Consider the following 15,268-nt stretch of genomic DNA (forward strand, 5'->3'; position numbering starts at 1 on the left):
GTTTTTTTTAAGTGCTTGGGTTTTGTTCAGGGTGAGAAAAAATTTATCAACTAATACTGAGGAAAATAACCAAGAAGGTGTTACCGATAGCGACACGGTAGCAGTGAATTTTATCTGATTAAACCCCATCTCCCTTGCAAATTGTCCACTATTCAACGCAAAGCAGCCCCGTTTGTCCCTTTGGCTTTCCCAACACGGCATGAGCCCCTTTGTGGTTGGGTGCTTGTCCACAGAATGCCCTTGCAGATTGGCCCAATAGCTCAACATTAATTGTTTACGTCTCAAATGCAGCGGCATCTCACCCACCTCCACCTGGAGAGCAGACACAGGACTTGTTCTCAAAGCCCCACAACAAAGTCTCATAGCCTGAGATTGCACCACATCCAACTTTTTTAGTGACGTTTTTGCCGCAGTTCCAAACGCTATACACCCATAATCAAAAACTGATCTCATCAGCGCAATATAAATATTCTTCATTGCAGGCCTGCTGGCTTCCCATTCCGACCCGGTTAGACACCTCATCATATTTAAAATATTTTTACATTTCCTAACTATCATCTGAATCTGCTCATTCCATGTTAGCTTATCATCGAACCACACCCCTAGAAACCTAAAAACCTTCACTTGTTCAATAATTTCCCCATATAGCTTTAGCTGAGTAACCACTCCTCTCTTCCTAGTAAAGCAGATTGTTTTAGTTTTCCCCACAGAAAACTTGAATCCCCATGCATAAGACCATCTTTCTACTTCATTCACGGCCTCTTGTTCCTTCCCTTTAATATGGTTTATGTTCTTCCCCCTCTTCCACAACGCTCCATCATCTGCGAATAGGGATCGTCCAATATCACTCTGAACTCGAAGGAACACATCATTTATCATGATGAAGAACAGTATTGGGCGGAGGTGAGGCTCAGGGCCCAAAGGGTTAAGTGCCAAAGGGTCAGGGGCCAAAGGTTCAGAGGCCAAATGGTCAGAGGCCCAAAGGGTCAGAAGCCAAATGGTCAGGGGCCAAAGGGTCAGGGGCCAAAGGATCAGGGGCCCAAAGGGTCAGGGGCCAAAGGGTAAGGGGCCACATGGTCAGGGACCAAAGGGTCAGAAGTCAAATGGTCAGGGGCCAAGGGGTCAGGGGCCCAAACGGTCAGGGGCCAAAGGGTAAGGGGCCACAGGGTCAGGGGCCACAGGGTCAGGGGCCAAAGGGTCAGGGGCCAAAGGGTCAGGGGCTAAAAGGGTCAGGGGCCACAGGGTCAGGGACCAAAGTGTCAGGGGCCACAGGGTCAGGGGCCAGAGGGTCAGTAATGTCGGCATTTGGGTCCTCTCTCGCTGCGACAACTGAGATATCTCATGACAGTAAGCTGCTTCTACACGTCTGCTACCAGCTGCAGGAAACCTTGTGAAGTGGAGTTCACATTTAAAACATGAACTCATCTGATTGGATGATGAACAGATTGATTCTGTCATCTTTTCTTCTTCTTTCACTGACGTGATTTTAACTAAATGTCTGTTTACTAAAGAAGATGAAACCAAAGTGAAAGCCCCTCGTGTTCATGATGTCAATAATGATTCATTGTGTATTTATATAATAAACTCTGTGTGTTGTTTTGTGTGTTTACAGACTGATCAGCTGTGGGATCACAGAGGAAGGCTGTTCTTCTCTGGGATCAGCTCTGAAGTCAAACCCCTCCAGTCTGAGAGAACTGGATCTGAGTATCAACCAGCTGCAGGATTCAGGAGTGAAGCTGCTGACTGGTTTTCTGGAGAGTCCAAGTTGTAGACTGGAGACTCTGAGGTGGGTTCACTGTCTGCTGCTAGTGTAGCACCTTCATGTCTAATCAATAACTCTTTGATGGATCTACGTATTGATCCATCAAGTGTTTCATTTCCTGATGACATGTTCCACTTCACATCAGCTGCCTGGTTGCATGTCATCCTCTACAAGCACGACATGGACAACTTGTCTGGCTTCATGCTGCTGATGGATTACTGAACAGGCCTATGGGACAGAGCCAGGGGCCCCAGAGCCAGGGGCCACAGGGTCAGGGGGCCAAAGGGTCATGGGCAAAAGGGTCAGAAGCCAAATGGTCAGAGGCCCAAAGGGTCAAGGGCCAAAGGGTCAGGGGCCAAAGGGTCAGGGGCCACAGGGTCAGGGGCCAAAGGGTCATGGGCAAAAGGGTCAGATGCCAAATGGTCAGAGGCCCAAAGAGTCAGGGGCCACATGGTCAGGGGGCCAAAGGGTCAGGGGCCAAAGGGTCAGGGGCAAAAGGGTCAGGGGCCACAGGGTCAGGGGGCCAAAGGGTCATGGGCAAAAGGGTCAGGGGCCACAGGGTCAGGTCTGCTACCAGCTGCAGGAAACCTTGTGAAGTAGAGTTCACATTTAAAACATGAACTCATCTGATTGGATGATGAACAGATTGTTTCTGTCATCTTTTCTTCTTCTTTCACTGACGTGTTTTTAACTAAATGTCTGTTTACTAAAGAAGATGAAACCAAAGTGAAAGCCCCTCGTGTTCATGATGTCAATAATGATTCATTGTGTATTGATATAATAAACTCTGTGTGTTGTTTTGTGTGTTTACAGTCTGTCATGGTGTGGGATCACAGAGGAAGGCTGTTCTTCTCTGGGATCAGCTCTGAAGTCAAACCCCTCCTGTCTGAGAAAACTGGATCTGAGTAGAAACCAGCTGCAGGATTCAGGAGTGAAGCTGCTGACTGGTTTTCTGGAGAGTCCACGTTGTAGCCTGAAGACTCTGAGGTGGGTTCACTGAATTATGAATAAAGATAAGAGCCCAATATGATCTTAATGTAACATGAATTAACTGATGATCACTGATGTGAACAATTCAATTCAGTTCAAAACAGAGAGAAATGAGCTGAAACAAATGGTTTCATAACCAGATGGAGTCCCTGCACACACATTTCTCCTTTCAGAGAACAAGAATATAATATCTTGGCTCTTTTGATTGACATCGCTTGACGCCTGAAGAAACTGAATTTAAAGCTGCAGGACAATTCAGTTTTGTCAGTCATTTGTTTTAAATCCGGCCTTTATTTTACTTTAAATAAGAGAAGATAATGTATGTATTATTAGAGTATTTGTTATTCATAATTAATCTAGTTCAGTTGAAATCTGTAATAATAAATATGTTGTAGATGTTATTATATTTAGTTCTCTTTATTTATGTCCGGCCTGGACTAAAATGAGGACTCAGATGCAGAGGAGAGAACGTATAAGCCCACTTTATTGAAATCCGAACCTCTTTGATGAGTGACAAACAAAAGGGCTATGGAAAAGAGCTCACTAAATATACTCGAGCTAATCTCAAACACAAAGTCACTCCAAACGGGAGGACAGCAAAACGGCTGACAAATAAAACAAAGCTAAGCTAAACTAGAAACTTTAAAAAGGAAAAGTCACTCTCAAGGAGGAAACAGAAAACAACTCACATGGAGTGGCAATACTCAGGGAAACCGTCACTCTGGCTGTGGCAAAGGGCTGAGGACCAAGGACCAAACACTTTGGCCCCAGACAAAGGGGAGACGCAGACAATAAGCACATGAGGGTCATGGGGAACAGGTGGAGACCGTCAGGGGTCAGGGGGGACCGTCAGGAGTCAGGGGTCAGGGGGGACCATCACACCGGTGACACATGAGGAGGAGCAAGTGACCTGAAACGAGAGGGGGAGTTAGACTTCAAAATAAAACAGGAAGTTACGAGACAGAAACCCAAGACAAGTCAAACCTCCCCGCGGTGTGACAATTTAATTTGACAGTCAGTTGTATACGACATACACACGTTAATACAACTGTTGGCTACTTCAATGCATATGGCACAAAATCATAGAGCGCATATCTGACATTGATGTTCTGACCTTTAGTGAGGAAACTCTCTCTAACTGGACCTCAAGGATTTTAATTATACCTGATATACAATCATGACACTTGTCTGGCTTCATGCTGCTGATGGATTACTGAACAGGCCTATGGGACAAAGCCAGGGGCCACAGGGTCAGGGGCCAAAGGGTCAGGGAACAAAGTGTCAGGGGCCACAGGGTCAGGGCCCCCCTATCCTTCACCTACAGAATGTCACTTAGAGAGACACAAAGAGTATTGATGAGTATACTATATTAACCATACTTTATTAATATTATATATATATATATATATATATTAGGGTTGTCAATCGATTAAAAAAAATTAACTAATTAATCGCACATTTTGAAATTCATTAATCGCGATTAAGTTTTTTTTTCTTCTAAAGACTAAATCTTCTAAATGAACGAGTAATCACTTCAGACAGCGTGTATTTCAGACACTTGTTTAATTGTATTCTTTTTTAAAGACAAAACTTCACACAGAGCTGTGTTTTCAAAGAGGCTCCTACATATAAAGTGTCAGCGAGGTATTTAATATTGTGGATGATAAATTGTTTCTTCAGTGAAACATCCAGATAAGAAAGAAAAGGTGCATTTATAATAATAATAATAATCATCATTTATTTTATATAATTTGAGACACATTGCTCCTGTCATCTTTAACACTGAACAACAGCAGAACCAGTGGCCTTGGTAAACTGACAAATATGTCATGTTAACCCTCTGGAGTCTGGGCTCATTTTCTCGATTTTACAAAAAAATGTAAATTCACCTTTTAAAAGCTTTTGCACATGACACATACCAGTGTTTCCCCCACCATTCTATCAGCATATATTCAGCATGTTATTCTGTCTCGACGTGTCGCGTTAACATTTCTCGGCTCGCTGCCCGCCTCGCTGACAGAGCTCCATGCCGCCGTGTTCTGCGCGCCAGATCGGGCAGAGCAACAAAAAGTCACCTGCACCTTCCGCCTCACACCGACACGTCGCCCTCTGTTTCTCTGTGAATATCGAGGAGCAGACGGGAGGAAGGAGGCGGACTGCCGCGGCTTGACACTCAGAGGAGTGCAAAAACTTCAACGCACACCGGAAGTAAACAAAGTTGCGTTAATTGCGTTAAAATATTTTAGTGCGTTAATCGCGGCCAAATTAATCGCATAGATTAACGCATTAACGCTGACAGCCCTAATATATATATATATATATATATATATATTATACTATACTTGAATGAGTCAATGTTCATCATTAAAAGAGTTATTTAATCACACGTAAAGAACCAAACATTTATACATTTAAATGAAATAAGTGTTGAAATAAAACATGTTGTGATCCTTGTGATCAGGTTCATCTTATATCTGAAGTCATGAATCCTCCGGCTGTAAGTGTTAGGATCTGGAGTTTGTGTCTCGTTTTGTGTCTTGTTTTGAAGTCCTTGGCTGTGTCTACTACCGGACACTTGAGCATTTCGAGCACTGACCTTCAGTGCTTAGGGCGCCACACTGACAAAACCAGAATAATTCAGTGCACTGAAAGTACCCGGATGGCGCACTGCAAACCGGCAAAAATGTAGTGTAAAACGATGGACACTACTCGCCCTAAACGCCGCCATCTTGGCCACGGCGGAAGAGGAGGAGCCCTTCGCCAGCTTTTCATTTTATTTCTAAAACAATGGCGGACGAGATGGCTACGGTAGCACAAGCGGTAGACCACGAAGCTACAGCCCGTAAATGTCGCGATTGTGGAGGTATCGCAGTTTCCACATGGGGTGGAGAAAGGGGTAAACAAGGAACAAAAAGAGGGCAAGAAGTGCATTCATTTTGTCACTTTAAGTTTCGCGGATATCGCAAGCAGATTTGCGTACGTCACTCCCGGCTTAATTTCGCCGGTGCCGTGAACAGATTTGCGTCCGTCACTTCCGCCAAGTGGTTTACGTAAAGTGTTCCATTTGATACAGCACTTATCAGCGACGGAGTGCACTACAGATGTCAGTGCACTGTATTGCAGTGTACTTCGTAAAGTGTCCGGTCGTAGACACAGCCCTTGTGTCATCTGTCTCCCTGTGATTGTCTGCCCTGGTCCTGATTGTTTTCTTCTGTGTGATTGCTGGCCCCGCCCTCATTGTGTCCACCTGTGTCTCGTTCCACGTTGTCCAATCCTCTCACCTTGCCTGTGTATTTAAACCCTGTTTGTCTCATTCCGTGTGGCTTCGTACTGTTTGGTCCGTGATTTTGTCGTCTGTTCTGGTTTGTTGGATTAAAGATTGGTTTTTGCAGTAATGTCGGCATTTGGGTCCTCTCTCGCTGCGACAACCGAGAAATCTCATGACAGAACGAAGCCACCAATAATGGACCCAGCCTTCAAACCCCAGAGTATGGACTCTGCAAGCTCCAGTTTCCGCTGCACGGTTCCTGCCTGGCCAGCTTACGCTGATGTACTTCTCGAGGAGAATGACGCCGGCTCCAGTCCCCGGTGTTCCGTCACCGGTTCCAGTCCCTGATGTTCCGGTTCCAGTTCCCGGTGTTCTGTCACCGGCTCCAGTCCCCGGTGTTCTGTCGCCGGTTCTAGTCCCCGGTGTTCCGTCACCGGTTCCAGTCCCCGATGTTCCGGTTCAAGTCCCTGGTGTTCCAGTCCCCGGTGTTCCGGCCCCGGTTCTCCACATCCCGCCTCAGTCCCGTCCAGCCCCGGTTCCCCGCGAGCCGTCCCGTCCAGCCCCGGTTCCCCGCGACCCGTCCCGTCTAGTCACAGTTCCCCATGTCTCGTCGCCTGGTCCTGGTCCCACAGAGCCCCCATCCCCAGACCCCGGTACCCCTGTGACTTCCTCTCCTGAGTCCGGTCCCCTAGCTCCCCGCTCATGTCCTCCGGCCCGTCCTCCAGAGCGTGCCCCTTGGCCTGGTGATCGTCCTGCGGCCCGCACCCCGGACTTCTTCTGCAGCCTTGGTCCCGGCTCCCCTCCACCCACCCGTGTGGAACGCTTGGGACGTCTGGAATTTGTCCCTTGAGGGGGGGGGGGGGGGGGTACGTACTGTTAGGATCTGGAGTTTGTGTCTCGTTTTGTGTCTTGTTTTGAAGTCTGTGTGTCATCTGTCTCCCTGTGATTGTCTGCCCTGTTCCTGATTGTTTCCTTCTGTGTGATTGCTGGAATCATTGTGTCCACCTGTGTCTCGTTCCCCGTTGTCCAATCCTCTCACCTTGCCTGTGTATTTAAACCCTGTTTGTCTCATTCCCAGTGTGGCTTCGTACTGTTTGGTCCGCGTTGTTGTTGTCCGTTCTGGTTTGTTGGATTAAAGATTGTTTTTTGCAGTAATGTCGGCATTTGGGTCCTCTCTCGCTGCGACGACTGAGATATCTCATGACAGTAAGCTGCTTCTACACGTCTGCTACCAGCTGCAGGAAACCTTGGGAAGTGGAGTTCACATTTAAAACATGAACTCATCTGATTGGATGATGAACAGATTGTTTCTGTCATCTTTTCTTCTTCTTTCACTGACGTGATTTTAACTAAATGTCTTTACTAAAGAAGATTAAACCAAAGTGAAAGCCCCTCGTGTTCATGATGTCAATAATGATTAATTGTGTATTGATATTATAAACTGTGTGTTTTGTGTGTTTACAGTCTGTTAGGCTGTGGGATCATAGAGGAAGGCTGTTCTTCTCTGGGATCAGCTCTGAAGTCAAACCCCTCCAGTCTCAGAGAACTGGATCTGAGCTACAACCAGCTGCAGGATTCAGGAGTGAAGCTGCTGACTGGTTTTCTGGAGAGTCCAAGTTGTAGACTGGAGATTCTGAGGTGGGTTCACTGTCTGCTGCTAGTGTAGCACCTTCATGTTTAATCAATAACTGTTTGATGGATCTACGTATTGATCCATCAAGTGTTGCATTTCCTGGTGACGTGTTCCACTTCACATCAGCTGCCTCGTTGCATGTCATCCTCTACAAGCACGACATGAACAACTTGTCTGGCTTCATGCTGCTGATGGATTACTGAACAGGCCTATGGGACAGAGCCAGGGGCCACAGGGTCAGGGGCCACAGGATCAGGGGGCAAAGGGTCAGGGGCCATAGGCTCAGGGGCCAAAGGGTCAGGGGCCACATAGTCAGGGGCCAAAGGGTCAGGGTCCAAAGCATCAGGGGCCCAAAGGGTCAGGGGCCAAAGGGTAAGGGGCCACATGTTCAGGGGCCAAAAGTTCAGAGGCCCAAAGGGGCAGGGGGTCAGAGGTCCAAGGGCCAAGAGGTCAGGGGCCCAAACGGTCAGGGGCCAAATGGTCAGAGGCCCAAAGGGTCAGGGGCCACATGGTCAGGGGCCAAAGGTTCAGAAGCCCAAAGGATCAGAGGTCAAAGAGTCAGGGGCCAAGTGGTCAGGGTCCAAAGGGTCAGAGGCCCAAAGGATCAGGAGCCAAAGGGTAAGGGGCCACATGGTCAGGTGCCAAATGTTCAGAGGCCCAAAGGGTCAGAGGTCCAAGGGGTCAGGGGCCAAATGGTCAGAGGCCCAAAGGGTCAGGGGCCACATGTTCAGGGGCCAAAGGTTCAGGGGTCAGGGGCCAAAGGGTTAGGGGCCAAAAGGTTCAGAGACCCGAATGGTCAGGGGCCAAAGGTTCAGAGGCCAATGGGTCAGGGGCCCCCTGTCCTTCACCGACAGAATCATAAAGACATGCACCGCAGCCTTACCCCGGTTCGTATAGATGTGAATGAATGTTGGTGGTGGTCGGAGGGGCCGTAGGCGCTGATTGGCTGCCACGCTTCCGTCAGTCTGCCCCAGGGCAGCTGTGGCTACTGATGTAGCTTACCACCACCGGGATGACTGTGTGTGTATGACTACTGGACTCTGTAAAGCGACTTCGGGTGCCTTGAGAAGCGCTATATAAAATAAATGATTATTATTATTATTATTATTATTAGAATGTCGCTCAGAGAGACGCAAAGAGTATTGATGAGTGTACTATATGTACCATACTTTATTAATATATATATATATATATACTTGAGTGAGTCAATGTTCATCATAAAAAGAGTTATTTAATCACACATAAAGAACCAACCATTTATACATTTAAATGAAATAAGTGTTGAAATCAAACTTGTTGTGATCCTTGTGATCAGGTTCATCTTCTATCTGAAGTCATGAATCCTCCGGCCGTAAGCTGCTTCTACACGTCTGCTACCAGCTGCAGGAAACCTTGTGAAGTGGAGTTCACATTAAAACATGAACTCATCTGATTGGATGATGAACAGATTGTTTCTGTCATCTTTTCTTCTTCTTTCACTGACGTGATTTTAACTAAATGTCTGTTTACTAAAGAAGATGAAACCAAAGTGAAAGCCACTCGTGTTCATGATGTCAATAATGATTCATTGTGTATTGATATAATAAACTGTGTTGTTTTGTGTGTTTACAGTCTGTCAGGCTGTGGGATCACAGAGGAAGGCTGTTCTTCTCTGGGATCAGCTCTGAAGTCAAACCCCTCCAGTCTCAGAGAACTGGATCTGAGAGGAAACCAGCTGAAGGATTCAGGAGTGAAGCTGCTGACTGGTTTTCTGGAGAGTCCAAGTTGTGGACTGGAGACTCTGAGGTCAGTAGAGGGTTTGAGTATATGTGTTGTTGTTGATGTCTACAGGAAGTGAAGCTGGATCACAGCTGACGGCATCACGAGATGTTTAGAGACAGTGGTCCTCATTCATCAAACTATCAAACTAGTGATGGTCTATGTTTGAGCTCTGAGATCAGTCTGACTGAAGCCGGCACTGATCCATCTCTTCTGTCTTCTTCTTCTCTCACCAGATGGAAGTGATCAGCTGAGTGCTGATGATCCAGAGAGCATCTGGAGACTGGAGGAAAATATCTGTCTTGTTCTGACATTCCAACGCTTGTTTTGCGAATGTTTCTGCCGCTTCGTTTCCCTTTACCCGTCTATGTGCTGGCACCCACATGAATGCCACCAAAATACCACCTGACTAAGTGGGAACCGTGTTTCATATATTTCGTTGATTATATCCTGCCTGCTATGAGATGTGACTGTAATGATGATAATGCTGAACTGGAATCTGAACCAATGATAACCTTTCTGACCTGAACCTCCTCCACCCACTGCAGCGCTGGTCAGACGGCCAAAGCCTCAACTGTCAACACGACAGATGGTCTGATGACCTTCGTCTGACCTCATAGTTAAAGGAACGATAACTGCAAATCCAGTTCTCCCTGTATTAGGCTCTTTAGATCCATCTGTGTACGCCGGGGTAAATGATTGATCTGTTGTCTGCAGTGTCTCCTCTTCTCCTCGTTGTCTAGTTGTTGTCTTTGGTTCCGTCTTCCCTGTGCGCTGGATATTCTTGACCTGCCTGTTTGACCCTGCCTGCTTGCCCTGACCCCGATTCCCTGCCTGCCCCCTTTTGGACGTTTTGCTTTTTTTGGAACTTTTGTCTCATTAAAGAGTCTTTTTGTTATTCACATCTGAGTCCTGCCTGTCTCTCTGCGCCTGAGCCCCACCCCGTGACAAGAACCTGACAAATATGATATTATGGCATAAAAAGTCATTAAAAAATAATAGTATAAGATGCCTTTAAAAAAGTATCTCATAAGTCCTCATTTGTATGTCAAAACAAATCAACTAAATTTGATATAAAAATATATTATAAGAGTCATAATATTGTTAGACATAGAAATGTCACAAAACATCTCAGAGTAGAGAATGTCGTAAAAACACATGAACGTCACCACGCGAAGATAGCGCCGTTCTTAGAGTTTCAGCAGTTATTACATTTGGGGTTTTTTGCGTCTTTTTACTCTGTCAGTAGTTGTTCTTTTGATATAAACTTTTAAATTAGAGTGCGTGAACCCAGCAGCAGAGGGGAAATGCTAACCCCTGTCTGCCTGGAGCAGATTTGACAGTCATTACACATTGCACCTTCAAATGCTGATGATTTATTCTTGAATGAATGTATTGTTCACTTTAAATGTGTTGTTCACTTTAACACGTGAATGGAGGAAGTCTCACAACAAATGACACACTGGTACTTCTATGAAATGGGACTGAAACTTTGATTTTATTTCAGGAAATTAAATGAAAATGGTAGAATGTGAAAAGTGAAACAGCGACGTCTGAATGCAGATTCATATTTATACACTGAGAAGATTAAATACCTTAAATTACGCTCTAGATTAGTTGTATTTTTTTCTCATTGGTGAGTATTTGTTCTGTATGTAAATGCCTGCTGGGACGTCTGTGTTTCAGTTTTGTTTGTTTGGGGGGGAAATCTACTATTTACTGTTTTATCATATTCATTTATAGCTCTGTCTCTCTGAATTTTGAGAATTCAAAATGTGGAATGATTTAATAAGATATAAACCAAGCTGCCTGAAACAAGAAGCATCAAATAGTGAATAACTGGTCAACTTAATTAATAAGTTGGGAGCAAAAACAAAGAAGCGTAAAATATTTACACACACATAGTCAGTGTGAACAATGACAACAATATGACAAAACCAGAAAAAGAGTTGAAGGCAACCTCTTGTTTCTATGATTTCATTGTTGAGACGTAATAACAAAACAATGCGTAGGGACGACTCCTACTTCGTTCCTGACAAACAGATGTGTTGCAGCAACATGTAACTGCAACTACTCTGAATAATAATAACTTCATCATATAATATAATAAATAAATTGAGCTTTCTGTTCATCTCCCATACACACATATATACATTCATACAAATGTATATAAATATACATATCATTTTTATATACTGTATATTTAAAAAAAATTGCATACATATATATTTTAATTTGTGTAAATATATATATATAATTAAAAAAATTATATACACTACCGTTCAAAAGTTTGGGATCACTTAGAAATGTCCTTATTTTTCAAAGAAAAGCATTGTTTTTTTCAATGAAGATAACATTAAATCAATCAGAAATACACTCTATACATTGTGAATGTGGTAAATGACTATTCTAGGTGGAAACGTCTGGTTTCTAATGAAATATCTCCATAGGTGTATAGAGGCCCATTTCCATCAACTATCACTCCAGTGTTCTAATGGTACATTGTGTTTGCTAATCGCCTTAGAAGACTAATGGATGATTAGAAAACCCTTGAAAACCCTTGTGCAATTATGTTAGCACAGCTGAAAACTGTTTTGCTGATGAGAGAAGCTATAAAACTGGCCTTCCTTTGAGCTAGTTGATTATCTGGGGCATCACATTTGTGGGTTCGATAAGACTCTCAAAATGGCCAGAAAAAGAAGTTTCATGAAACTCGCCAGTCTATTCTTGGTCTTAGAAATGAAGGCTATTCCATGCGAAATTGCAAAGAAACTGAAAATTTCCTACAGCGGTGTGTACTACTCCTTCAGAGAACAGCACAAACGGGCTCTAACCAGGGCAGAAAGAGTAGTGGGGAGCCCCGGTGCACAACTCAGCAAGAAGTCAAGTACATTAGAGTCTCTAGTTTGAGAAATAGACGCCTCACAGGTCCTCAACTGGCAGCTTCTTTAAATGGTACCCGCAAAACGCCAGTGTCAACGTCGACAGTGAAGAGGCGACTCCGGGATGCTGGCCTTCTAGGCAGAGTGGCAACGAAAAAGCCATATCTGAGACTGGCCAATAAAAAGAAAAGATTGGTATGGGCAAAAGAACACAGGCATTGGACAGAGGAAGATTGGAAAAGGTGTTATGGACAGATGAATCCAAGTTTGAGGTGTTTGGATCACACAGAAGAACATTTGTGAGACGCAGAACAGGTGAAAAGATGCTGGAAAAGTGCCTGACACCATCTGTCAAGCATGGTGGAGGTAATGTGATGGTCTGGGGCTGCTTTGGTGCTGGTAAAGTGGGAGATTTGTACCAGGTAAAAGGGATTTTAAATAAGGAAGGCTATCACTCCATTTTGCAACGCCATGCCATACCCTGTGGGCAGCGCTTGATTGGAGCCAATTTCCTCGTCCAACAGGACAATGACCCAAAGCACACCTCCACATTGTGCAAGAACTATTTAGGGAAGAAGCAGGCAGCTGGTATGCTGTCTGTAATGGAGTGGCCAGCACAGTCACCAGATCTCAACCCCATTGAGCTGTTGTGGGAGCAGCTTGACCGTATGGTCCGCAAGAAGTGCCAGTAGTAGTATAGGGACATGTATGCGCGTATACGTACGTGCACGCGCGCCACCTCACATGCACTCTCATGCACGCATATATATGTCCCTATTATGCATATTTTTATGGAAAAAAAAGAAAAAAATTTAAATAACAATTTAAATATATTATTTAAAATATAAAATATTATCACAAATTAAAAATCTATAAAATATAATAATTCCCTATAGATAGGAGCTCTTGTTTGTACCATTTAAACATTTATAAAACCCTTCCCTGTGTCTTTAATAATACATACTGTTTATCAATGGATAAGGAATGTGCTGAAATGAATGTAAGTGGGGCCCGCCCCCCTCAGCACATGCACTACTGTAGCTATGATGTCATACATGCACGAGCGGGGCTTTGCGCACTATAGTGATGCTAATGAGCACATTCTGCTTATGAATAGGTAGGGGCGGGAAGCTAAGGTATGGGGGCGTGTTTGGTGGGAAAAAAAGGTATGTCCGGAGGAGTAGGGAACGATGTTATTGGGTGCATACTACTTATTATGCATAGTAGTATAGGGACATGTATGCGCGTATACGTACGTGCACGCGCGCCACCTCACATGCACTCTCATGCACGCATATATATGTCCCTATTATGCATATTTTTTATGAAAAAAAATTTTTTTTATTTAAATAAAAATTAAAATATATTATTTAAAATATAAAAATATTATCACAAATTAAAAATCTATAAAATAAAATAATTCCCTATAGATATGAGCTCTTGTTTGTATCATTTAAACATTTATAAAACCCTTCCCTGTGTCTTTAATAATACATACTGTTTATCAATGGGCTGAAATGAATGTAAGTGGGGTGCCGCCCCCCTCAGTACATGCAGGACTGTACATACATGCACGAGCGGGGCTTTGCGCGCTATAGTGATGCTAATGAGCACATTCTGCTTATGAATAGGTAGGGGAGGGTAGCTAAGGTATGGGGGCGTGTTTGGTGGGAAAAAAAGGTATGTCCGGAGGAGTAGGGAACGATGTTATTGGGTGCATACTATTTATGAATAGGAGGGGCGGAGGATCAGGTAGGGGGTGTGTCCCTTAAAAAGGTACTCTGTGAATAGCTCTCACATCAACAGTCTACCGTTATCTGTCTGCTGATCACATCGCTATATCTGTTGGCGCAGCCCCTTCCTTGAGAATAATTTTTTCTCCAAAAAAAAAAAAAAAAAAGGTAAGTGATGGTGTGTTTGATAAAATGTTGTATAATATATCGATTGTAATATGGTTGTGTACTTGATAGCGAGGGTGCCGCATGGTGGCTGTGTGTCCAGTGCCGTGCTCAGTAGTCTAGAGCCGTTAGCCTCTCCGGAGCTACACGTGGACCCAAGGCTGGTGTATAATGTTTAGCTTGTAATAGTGTTGTGTACTGGCTAGCGATGGTTCCGCATGGTACTGGTTGCGTGTTCTGTGCCGTGCTCAGTAGTCTAGAGCCGTTAACCTCCGGCCCGTTAGCCTCTCCGGTGCTATATGAACACACGTGGTCCCTAGGCTGCTGTATAATGTTTAGCTTGTAATAGTGTTCCGCATGGCGGGGGAGCAGCAGTCTAGTGTCGTTAGCCCCGGTGCTGTTGTATAATAGTATTGTGAACTTGCTAGCGAGGGTACCGCGTGGCGTTGTCTGTGTGTCTGGGACGGTGCACATCAGTCTAGAGCCGCTAGCCACCGTGCAGCTATCCCCATGGGCTACAGGGACACAAGTGGACCCTATGCTGTTGTATAATATTTCGATTGTAATTCATCTTTATATAAATATATATTCAATCACTCTTTAGTATAAAACATACACTGACGCCGTGTTTTTATTAATTAGCAGATCATGGCTAATATAAATATTGGTAACATCGAAAATATGCTGCCGTCAGCTGCTGTATGTTCCGGTAGTGAGTATTAAATAATTATAGTAATGATGATATGGGCTAATAGCGTTTTGTTACGGTCTATATGTATGATTTATCTTGTTTTAGACAGGCTGAAACGTAGGCGACCGCCAAAGTCATCCCCCCCAAAGACATGTGCGCAACAGCTGTTCGACCCCTCCCCACCGATCAATGACAACGCATCAGAACTAGCTGCGGCAATAGCTGGTATACCTGGGGTTGTCGGTGAGTATTTGTTTTAATTACATGATGGCTGTCTAATTATCCATACGTTAATATTGTGTAGTATGGTGCAAAAATAAAAAATGTTAAAAACGCGGCATTATCTTGTTTTCTTCAGCTTTCAAGACTCCTATGAGAACTGCTGG

The 15,268-nt window shown here is 44.4% G+C and overlaps 1 protein-coding gene across 1 annotated transcript in view; it reads left to right on the top strand.

The window, feature by feature from the left end:
* LOC130196318 (ribonuclease inhibitor-like) overlaps positions 1-10,313 on the top strand; it is a 59,019-nt gene extending 48,706 nt beyond the window's left edge. The window contains exons 3-7 of the mRNA XM_056418345.1: positions 1,613-1,786; positions 2,576-2,749; positions 7,485-7,658; positions 9,265-9,438; positions 9,648-10,313. Coding sequence (XP_056274320.1) covers positions 1,613-1,786; positions 2,576-2,749; positions 7,485-7,658; positions 9,265-9,438; positions 9,648-9,657 — 706 coding nt within the window. The 3' untranslated portion in view covers positions 9,658-10,313. The remainder of the gene's footprint in view (positions 1-1,612; positions 1,787-2,575; positions 2,750-7,484; positions 7,659-9,264; positions 9,439-9,647) is intronic.
* The last annotated feature ends 4,955 nt before the right edge of the window (positions 10,314-15,268 follow it).

Source organism: Pseudoliparis swirei, chromosome 7 (genome assembly GCF_029220125.1).
Source record: "Pseudoliparis swirei isolate HS2019 ecotype Mariana Trench chromosome 7, NWPU_hadal_v1, whole genome shotgun sequence".
Lineage (NCBI taxonomy): Eukaryota > Metazoa > Chordata > Actinopteri > Perciformes > Liparidae > Pseudoliparis > Pseudoliparis swirei.